The sequence below is a fragment of the Bombyx mori genome, chromosome 23, assembly GCF_030269925.1.
Source record: "Bombyx mori chromosome 23, ASM3026992v2".
NCBI classification, from domain to species: domain Eukaryota; kingdom Metazoa; phylum Arthropoda; class Insecta; order Lepidoptera; family Bombycidae; genus Bombyx; species Bombyx mori.
The window spans coordinates 12708394-12719538 of record NC_085129.1 but is presented as its reverse complement, the minus strand read 5'-3'; the positions used below and the strand labels follow the sequence as shown (position 1 = coordinate 12719538).

At 36.8% G+C, this 11145-nt stretch overlaps 1 protein-coding gene across 2 annotated transcripts; it reads right to left on the bottom strand.

Annotated features, from left to right (window-relative positions):
- Positions 1-5899: 5899 nt before the first annotated feature.
- Positions 5900-9745, bottom strand: LOC101741230 (oligoribonuclease, mitochondrial). 2 transcript variants are annotated; one of them, XM_004932653.4, is made up of 3 exons: positions 9360-9745; positions 8042-8274; positions 5900-6703 (listed from the first exon to the last, which is right to left on the bottom strand). In XM_004932653.4, the coding sequence occupies exons 1-3, from the start codon at positions 9418-9420 to the stop codon at positions 6353-6355; spliced, it is 645 nt and encodes a 214-aa protein (XP_004932710.1). In that variant the 5' UTR covers positions 9421-9745; the 3' UTR covers positions 5900-6352. The 2 variants fall into 2 exon arrangements, with proteins under 2 accessions (XP_004932710.1, XP_021207907.1); XM_021352232.3 differs by having other exon boundaries at positions 9689-9734.
- Positions 9746-11145: the final 1400 nt, after the last annotated feature.

Sequence of the window (11145 nt, the reverse complement as noted above, 5' to 3'; positions counted from 1 at the left end):
AAAAAAAAAAAACAAACGGAGACCACTGGTGTGCTTAGTGCTAGTTTTTTAACGTTCCCGATAGCGTAAAAGTTAGCCCAATTTTGTATGCAATTGGAACAACGCCACTAGTGGCGAACGTAGGCAAACCATCCCATTCTATACAAATATGAGCTAAGTTTTACGCTATCGAGAACATTAAAAAACTCGCACTAAGCACACGGGTCCTAACAGTGTTGCCCGCTTCTAATTAACGTACACCACTCTCCACAGTAGCAACAGAAGTCGTCGTGGCCTAAAGGATAAGACGTCCGGTGCATTCGTGTTGAACGATATGCACCGGTGTTCGAATCTCAGGCGGGTACCAATTTTTCTAATGAAATACGTACTCAACAAATGTTCACGATTGATTTCCACGGTGAAGGAATAACATCGTGTAATAAAAATGAAACCCGCAAAATTATAATTTGCATAATTACTGGTGGTAGGACCTCTTGTGAGTCCACGCGGGTGGGTACCACCACCCCGCCTATTTCTGCCGTGAAACAGTAATGCGTTTCGGTTTGAAGGATGGGGTAGCCGTTGTAACTATACTTAGACCTTAGAACTTATATTATCTCAAGGTGGGTGGCGCATTTACATTGTAGATGTCTATGGGCTCCAGTAACCACTTAACACCAGGTGGGCTGTGAGCTCGTCCACCCATCTAAGCAATAAAAAAAAAAAAAACAAGCAGCATATTGATCAGCGCGAGTCGTGATACTCTCAAACACTACTTGATTATTTTTTCCTACCTATGCTGATAGCCTTGAGAGGCTATTTCAGCTTCACCCTAACGTGTGTAGGTGAGCATACGGGGCTCAAACCGGGAGTGTCGCTAACACTGGCCCTAGCAAGAGCAGTGTTTCGCAGAATCTACCACCGGATCGGAAACGCGACCTGCTGAGAAACTCAGTGGGCTGTGTCTATGGGTTAATTTACCGTTAATGGATCGAGAGGATCCGTAAATACGTGTTTAAGGCGACGTCGACTTTACTTAAAATGATAAAACATCATAGTATTAGGTACTTGTAGAAATGAAACAAACGCACACATTTCGACTCAACAATTTCGAACGACTTCAATTAGTGAATGGCATGGATGGATATAACCTATACTTTATGTAGGTAATTTATTGTACTAATGGTGTCGGGAACAGGTAAAGGTCGCGAGACCTCCCGTAGGCATTAATGTAAGGTTGAATAAATTGTCATAATGTTATGTGGTTTTATTCGCGGGCATTTATTTTCTCTTTATAATTTAGTTTCACGATGATTATTTTTTACTCTGTAGATGCGTAAACGTATTCCCCTGGTATAAAGTGGTCGATGAAGCAATTAGATATAGACGTGAATACCACCACTGACCATGAAATAAAGTCTAAGTCTCTATAGTTAGTCTCCATAGTCGATAATATTTCTTAAACAAAATATACTTTATAAAATATATTACAAAATATACTTAAAAAAGCATAATTATTATTTAGACTATAACAGTAATCGATTCACATTTAGAAATCGTAATATATGATACTCGAAATAATTAGAAAAGAAACATAATGGCGATACACCAAGCTAAGTGAAGTATAAGTTTTATCTGGCTTAATATCAGTCTTGTGAGGTATAATTTTCCTAACGGCGAAGAGCAACTTTTAGTTGAACATTTTAGTTAAATTTAGACGCAAGGTGTTTGGGCCTATTTCCAGATTGTCAAACACATTTCAAACAACAAAGTTTTATAGCATTGTGTTATATGTATTTTCGCTGTAATGGGTCTTACGCGTGAAAGCCCTGGCGTATCGCTCATATAATATGTACATACATTTTGTTGTTTTCTGATTAGTTTGCCGTGGAATCAAGAGCTGCAATTCACGTGATTTCGGATTCTCTCAATCCACTAAGGGTGCTTTTAGGTACCCCAAGCACCGGTCATCGTTCTCGTCGAACCCATAGCTTGCGACGAAGGGCTCGGCGAGTAAATTAACCTACAGACACAGCCCACTGAATTTCTCGCCGGATCTTTTCAGTGGGTCGCGTTTCCGATCCGGTGGTAGATTCTGTGAAGCACTGCTGTTTCTAGGGTTAGTGTTAGCAACGTCGTCAGGTTAAAGCCCTGTAAGCTCACCTATATGTTAAGGTTACGTTGAAATGGTCTCTGAAGACCACATTAGCATAGGTAGGAAAAACAAAAAACAAAAAAAAGCTGCAATTTACTACTGCCTTTCTTGAGTCGAAAGGAAATTATCAGACTCTTACACAGCATTTCCACGTTGATGTATATGTGAAAGTCGAAACCCAAAACCGCTCGATACTTACAATTACTGAAAATACTTTTGCCCCTGAATAAACAGTGGTTTATTAGTACAAGACATGGAAAAGTTATCTTAAACTTCCTTCTTAAACTTAGTCACCTGTATCTGCAAAAAAAAACATTCACGGCCAACCATCGGTACCAATATCTTATCACTTCCGGGTGACTTTTTCACGATGGCTGCGACTTTACGATTACCTATATACCTAATAGCAGCATACAGCATATATAGGTATGTATTATAAATTCTGGAACATCAATACGTTACCAAAACCAACTTCATTAAAATGTATAGGTACTCGTTACCGTTCATTGGCGATATTTCCTTTGATCGTAATTTCGTAGATTCACCCGTCCCAATTCAGCGGAGAGGAGCAGGGTTCAAAGAATTTCTGATTATGCACATAAAATGTAAATCTAAGTATATAGAAATGTAGTTACTCTGTATTTTAGTCGCATTTTAACAAGTAATTCTTTTTGTTTTTTTTTATTGCTTAATTGGGTGGACGAGCTCACATGGTTACTGGAGCCCATAGACATCCAAAGCGTAAATGCGCCACCCACCTCGAGATATAAGTTCTAAGGCCTCAGTATAGTTACAACGGCTGCCCCGCCCTTCAAACCGAAACGCATTACTGCTTCGCGGCAGAAATAGGCAGCGTGGTGGTACTTACCCGTGCGGACTCACAAGAGAGGTATATATTTAACTTGTAACTATTGTACACAATATATTATGTAATAGCTGTATAACAATTTAGCGTTTTTAATGTTTTCATTACACATTTTTTCCATTTCTAATTGTAGCATCCGTATCTATATAGGCAAGGCTTGAAATAAAAGAGGTATTCGTTGTAAAATAATTTCATTCAAATTATTATTTATTATTTATTATTAATTAAATAATTACATATTTTTTTATTATCATCACATTATTTCAGACGTTTCGAATACCTTCAGTACTTACAGTTTTAGTACCTAATAATAGAATAATAAGGCCTAAAGGCTTCGATCAACAATACAATTGTTTATCGAAGCCTAAAGGATAAGAAGACAGTTTGACTGTTGACAATATTTTTTTCTAAGGAAATGCTTAAACCTTATTCAGGGGCGACTTCCACGATCAAGAAATAAGATCGTGTAATAAAAATCAATAATCAAATCCATAAAAAGTATAAATTTGTATAAATACGAAATGTCGCGAATTGTGTGTTTTTAAGTTTTTATGGCCATTGTAAGCAGACTAGAATACCTCACCTGACCTCGTAGTGAGTGGCCAGCGTTGCTCACCAACCTTAACAATGCCAGTCATAGCAAACTACTGCTAACCTAACACCTGAAACAGCCTGTATACAAAACAATCGAGATTTCGACCTCATGACTCGAGGATGCAATACCAGGAATTTTAATAAAAAAGCTAAGTACAGGGCTAGTAGTTTTTCCTGTATGTACGAGTACATCTATCTATTTTATGAATCTAAATGTAATAAAGCAGCCTGTTAACGAAAACTAGTTAATTCCAAAAAAATACCATAAATCACAATATTTTTTTTCGATTTCCATATTTGTAATAAACAGGTAAATAAGGACTACGATGTGCTTTGTTCCTTAATATTTTTAAAATCTCTTACGTAAATTAAACTACGTCAATTTCACCAACGAATAGACATTTAGTGGGTTTCAAGCTAAAATTAGCCCAGTCACGCTCAGCTAGCTCCCCGTAAATATGACGCGTTTCACCTCGGTAAGCAATTTCTAAAAACATAAGAGCTTTAGGAGGCCACAGCCTCCGGCTTTATGGACTTATGAAAAAATCATTCGGAAATTCCGTCCCGGCGAATTCTCTTTTTACCTTTTTGTTTGTAAAATATACAGAGGTCCCGAAATAGGTGCCTACGACGCCATATTTATCGTGAATACATACATATGAAGGCTTTTCAATCTCGTAAGCGATTGAATAATGTGGGTTTGAGTGAAACGAAAAAATATGAATAAAACCTCTTTTAGCACTTTGATGAAAAATTTCGTCCGTACGTAAGGATGACAACTTTATCAAAATCGGTTTAAAAGAAATTTTTTTATTGCCCTTGTAGGCAGACGAGCATACTGCCCACCTGATGGTGAGTGGTTACCGTCGCCCATGGACTTCAGCAATGTCAGGGGCAGAGCCAAGCCGCTGCCTACTAATTACATTATAATTTATTTATTAATTTATAATTTATTTATTTATTATATAATTACATTATTAATTATATTAGACATTATAATATGATGATATAGGTAGGTACCTAACGATTTTCGGATCTAAGGTTTCGAGTGTTTATAGTGCTCATCTACACATAATATTAGGTACCAAGGCCAACTCTAACCACAGCTACATTTACTCAACTTAAATAGCTTCAATTACTTTCTCCTCCGGGGAATTAATACTTCCTGCCTCGATCCATATATCAAGATCGATATGAAATGCTAAATAACATTGAAATGCCGCCCATCCTAAGATTCAAAAAAGTGTACGAGACGGAAATAAGAAATCGCGGCAGAAATAAGTAGGATGACACCTCCCATTATTTATTTGTGAGTTTAATTTTTTGAAACTATATTGCCCTTCAACTTAAAAATTGTTCCGTGTATTTATTTTTATTACGCCCCACCTGATGGTGAGTGGTTACCTCCGCCCATGGACTTCAGCAATGCCGAGGGGAAGAGCCAAGCCGCTGCCTACCGTTAAGCACTCTCCACAAGCCTCGTTTGAAGAAGGACATGTTATAGCGCTCGGGAAACACGGTGGAGGGGAGCTCATTCCAAAGCCGGATGATACGCGGCAAAAAAGATCTGAAAACTCACTGTGGATGAATGCAGTGGCTCCAAGTAGTATGGATGAACTCTACTCCAGTGGCGGGCGGTGCGATGATAAAAACGAGATGGTGGAATCATCTCAAACAATTCCTCAGAGCCCTCCCCATGGAACAAATTATTGATGGTGTAGGTATACAAATTAAGTACGTGGGCGCATTGCAAGGCCACACGAATAAGTATATAATCCTGTCAGTTTCTGCTGCAGGGCCTGGTGTACCAGTTTGAATGTTGGGACAGCCGTTACTATACAATAAACTTCGACGTCACCTATCAAGATGGGTGACGATATTCCCATTGTGGTGTCCGTCAGCCTAGTGAACTTTCAAAATGCCACACGTGAAAATTAGTCCCAAAGTCAGTCATGTTGCAGTTTAATCGCAATATGCATGACCAAACACCTTACATTTTTTGGGTGGACTAGCTCACGGCCCACCTGGTGTTAAGTGGTTACCGGAGCCGCTAGACATCTACAACGTAAATGCCGTCACCCACCACGAGACACGAGTTCTAAGGTCTGTTTTTACAGCACAGCGTCCTATCATGGTAATTACGTAAAATGTAATTTTGTGGGTTTCATTTTTATTGCACGATGACCGTGAAAGTCGATCGTGAACATATCCCGAGTATTTCTCATTACATTAGAAAAAATTGTAATCATGCAAATTATAATTTAGCGGATAAACGTGTGGATGACGAAATAAAAATAAAACAATCATTGCGACCTGCGTCCGTTTATTTATGTAATTCACATTTAATTAAAATACATCGATAAGTGCAAAATTAATTAACTTCATTTACTAACAGTACCCATACCATATACATACAATGAATTGTTTTAAACTTTCGCATCACATGGACACACTATTATTTAACAACGATTTTCATTATTAATGAGTTACAGATATATCCGCGCTGTTGCAAGCGTCATGATCACGTGCAGACAAAAGTCTGTGGGTACGACGATAGGGGCACATATTATATTGCGACTGCAATTGTGAATTGCGGCACCATAACAAAAAAAGCCTTTCTTCACAGTAAACTTATGTTGGTGTTGTTATTAAATACTCTATTTTTATAATTTTATATTTGTTCAAATTGTGATCTTGATTGATTTCTCAGTTTATAAATACAAATATTGATTAACTACAAAAAAAAATACTAATTTCAATTATAATACAGTCTTAAATATATTTTCCTTGTAATATTTTAGTTCTTGGACGCTCTCAAGAATATCATTTAATGCCCGATGCTCAAATTTTTTTTGGGGTATTAAAGAATATTCTCGTGGGTACCATCGTTTTGCCAATTCTTTAACTGTACTGACATCTATACAACGATAATGTAAATAATCATTTAATTTTGGCATGTACTTTATTAAAAACATCCTATCCATATAAATACTGTTACCAGCCAATGGACAAATTTTCTCTGGTACATGATTACTGACAAACTTCAGAATTATCCTCTCAGCTTCAGCTAATGATGTGTCTGATTTAAGGCAAGCCTCTGTCAACCCTGTCTGAACAAATATAAAATTTTAATTAACTCACACTTTATGGTTCTTAAAATGTATGAAAATTTTACACAATTAATAGGGGAAACACAGCTGATTTTTGCAGTAATGCATTTGGGTTTGAAGAGTGAGGCAGTCATTGTACTATGTATAAGACTAAGGCTTAGAACCCATGCCTCAAAGTGGGTACCAGCGTTTTCGTTTTTAATTTAAAACCAGGTGGGTGCGGGGTAGTCCATCTATCTAAGCCAATAATCTCCAACCTGTGATACGCACCATACCTTTGAGGGTATGAGAAAATTACATTGGGAATGACAAAAATACTGAACAGTTAAAATAGTAAACAGTCTTTGCCTATGAAGTTGCCATTTCATATACAGATAAAAGATCATTTTTATAAATAATTATTATTTCTATACATCAAAACATGCATCCATGGTATCAGTGCATCTCTATCAGCATGTTAGTAATTTTTCAATACCTTTCTTGAAAAAGTCAGGGGCATGGGAGCCAACAAATTCTTTTAAGGAATTTTGTACAGTATTGATTTTTTTCCCTTCTAAGAAGTTGTCCAAACTTTGAAAAAGTAGGAGTCTGTCAGCAATAGGTTTGATGAGTATGGTGGATGACGCCAAAACATCAAACCCTAGCTCTTGTAGCTTGGAGAGTTTGTTATGTCGTATTAGGTCGAGCATTGATGTGTAGGACCATTGAGGACGAGCGATTAATCAAGGATGGTCAGAGATTTGCGAACGTCTCAATAATTCTATCAAGTTCCCCACGGACGAATCTGCAGTTATGCCTGTTCCACTCGGTAAGAAGCTATGATTAATTTTACTGACACTAGACCACCCAACAGGGACCATGACTTTTTAGAGGTAAGTTTTGGTTTGGGACATTGCTAGGACCTATTATAAACATTATTATGATCTTATTGTATCTATAATATTTAAGTTTTAAATAAAACTTACAACTAATTACTTATTAAAGTGCTAAACTATATGCTTTTAGGTTAGTAAAATACATTCTGACACAATGTTCTGCATTCTGCATTCTGAAACAAAATTAGTGTCAAAATTTTGTGTCAGTTAAGAGAAAATGCATTTTTAGGAGATAAACTAGGAATAAAAAAGAATATCTAGCCTAGTCCCTCAAGACACATCTTAGAAAAACATAAAATATTGACTTGGGTAATTTTTTAACTCAAAATCCTTTTATTTCAGACAAACAGAATGGTTCTTGTCTTCGATAAACAATACTATTGTTGATGGAAGGTTCTAGTGCACACTACAAAATTGCTCATATTAAAAAAAAATTATATGATATTGATAATATATATTTTACCTCGCCGTGTTGGACCTTACACCAGTTATTCATTTTGTTTAAAGTCACTTCAGGTAGATTTATAACTATATCGGGACCTGTCGCCACTACATTTAGCTGTGCATCTGTCACAAGACACGCTATTTCCATTATGTGGTCATTTTCAATGTCAAGTCCTGTCATTTCAAGATCCATCCATACAATCCTCTGAGCTATGTCAACTTTAGTATTTTTTTTCATCATTATTTTCGGAGCTGCAAAATTAAAAATTGTAATTTTTTATTGCATACACATTGGATGAGCTCACGGCCCACCTGGTGTTAAGTGGTTACCGGAACCCATAGACATCTACAACGTAAATGCCATCACCCACTTTGAGATATGAATTCTAGTCTCGGTATAGTTACAATGGCTGCCCTATCCTTCAAACCGAAACACATTACTGCTTCATGGCAGAAATAGGCAGGGTGGTGGTACCTAACTGTGTGGACACACAAAAGGTCTTACAACCAGTAAAAATGTGTTAAAAATCTACTATTATCTATGTATAATCTACTGCCTACTAATTATCATTACCAAATCAGTTACAAAAAATCTAATCTGATGACAATAAGATTTCTAACACTTTTTTATATGTTTCTTTAGTGATGTATGGATTTCTCTGCTATATAAAAATGTACATGATAGAAACCTACATATTGGTAGAGATTTAGTTTTTGTTTAGTGACTAAAATAATGTGAAATCATTGTGGCCTACCAGATAAGATGCACTCATAGCAAGAGCTCAACTATGCAGGGTATTTCAAATACCATATTTTTTATTCTAATACAAAATGCTCATTCACAGAAGACTTCCAGAATTAAGGAATAACTTCAAGTATTAAAAAACAAACCCAAAAAAAATGTAAGTTACTTAACTACCATACAAAGTCTCAAAGCGAGCAGTGGTAGAATCCACATTGTGATTTCTATGGACTCTAGAACCACTTAAACCAGGTTTGATCCACCTATTGCCCATTGACTGGCAATTAAAATTTTTTGCAAAAAGTTAACAAGACTGACATGAGAATGTCATCAATGCAGTCAAAGACAATTAAATATGCAAGGGTAACTCAAAAACTACTGATGAGATCTTGATAAAAACTTAGGGCATATGAAAAGCCTCAGCTTTTAAATAAAATTATAAACAAAATACCTATAAAATAAAGAATTTGATAACGTAAATGCATTTAACAGAGTACTTAGTGGTAAGTTAGGCAATGATTTTCAAAAAAATATTTACTTCAGATAGGTACACTAAATCATATTATTTATTTGAAATGAATTTTAGTGTACTTACACATGGACAAATTACGAGTTAAGAACGTTATTGCACTTCGTGATAACGTAGATTTTATCATGTTGTATGTAATTGTTTTAATGTGAAATAGACTTTACATGTTGAACGTAACTGCATGTCATTACACAAAAAAAAATGAAATTAATAGTTGTACAACATTACATTACATACATACTATTTCTGAAATATATTTACACCAATATTATCTATACTAATCTAATTATAATCACGACCAAGTTTATTAAATTGCTTTGTATATCAATAATACTTTATTATATATAATGAAGAATTTAGAGCAATTTGGACATGTGCGTTAAAGAATTACAGACCATTCAAATTCATATTTCATACATGGATAACATAGACCAGTGTATAATCTATGACATAGACATAGATTTTTTTTTGGGTCAATTTTTCCTTATTAGGAAAGGCAAGGGAATCTAAGCCCATACAGTCTTGTCTGTTCGGAAAATATAGATAATAACCTTAATTTATGACTTTACTACTACTATTTATAGCTGCTTATTGCTATATATATGCTTTATAGATTATGCGAAGGCGTTTGACTGTGTTCGGTGGAGTAGCATGTTTGATGTGTTAATTGATATGGGCGTTCCTTCTCATCTCACACTACTGATACGGAATCTGTACCTTGATGGTTCTTGCTTCGTGAAACTGGATAATCGAGGATCTAAACCCTTGCATACAGAACGTGGAGTACGTCAGGGCTGCATTCTGTCACCCAAATTATTTAATATCTACGGCGAATACATAATGAGAAGAGCACTTGAAGGCTGGAATGGCGGTATTTCCGTGGGCGGTGAAACACTCACGAACCTGAGATACGCTGACGACACTACCATGCTTGCATCAGATGAGGAGGAAATGGCAATTCTGCTGAACCGTGTGGAGGAAGAAAGTGCTAAACTCGGTCTTAAAATCAACCACTCCAAGACCAAAATAATGATAATAGATAGAGCGCAACTTCTTCCACGTTCTGATGCACTCAGTGGCTACGAGAAAGTAGCAGAATTCATATATCTTGGGTCGCAAATAACATCCGAGGGTGGCTGCATGGGGGAGATACGCCGAAGATCCGGAATGGCTAAAAGTGCGATGGCCAATCTCAGGAAGATATGGAAAAATCGTAGCATCCGATGTATAACCAAAGTGCGCTTGGTGCGGGCACTGATCTTTCCCATATTCCTCTACGGGGCGGAGACATGGTGCATAAAAAGCCGGGATATCAAAAAGATCGATGCCTTTGAAATGTGGGTGTGGCGGAGGATGCTGCGAATACCGTGGACTGCCATGCGAACAAACGAGTCCATTCTAAGGCAGCTAGACATCCGAAAAAGGCTCTCTTCTATCTGCCGGGAACGTGTTATGAGCTTCTTCGGACACATCATGCGGTCTTCCAGACATGAATTAGAGAAGCTCATAATTACGGGTCGAATAGAAGGCAAGCGCGCCGTGGGCAGAACACCAGCCAGATGGTCGGATCTAGCAAGAGAAGCACTCGGTGGTAGTTTGTACCATGCAGTCCATGCCACCCATGATCGGGTGCATTGGAAGTACATCGCATGTGGTCGCGATCCTCAGTAGTGAGGGAACGATATAGAAGAACTACTATTTATAAGTGTATAAGTGATTTAAGAGTATTATCTGTGTAAGAAATGTTTTGTTTTTTATTTGGCCTGGTTTAAAATCTCCGATTTTTTGTATATAATTACAAATGAGACCTCCATACTTTACTCTTTAGTTGCAAACGTATTAACTAATGATG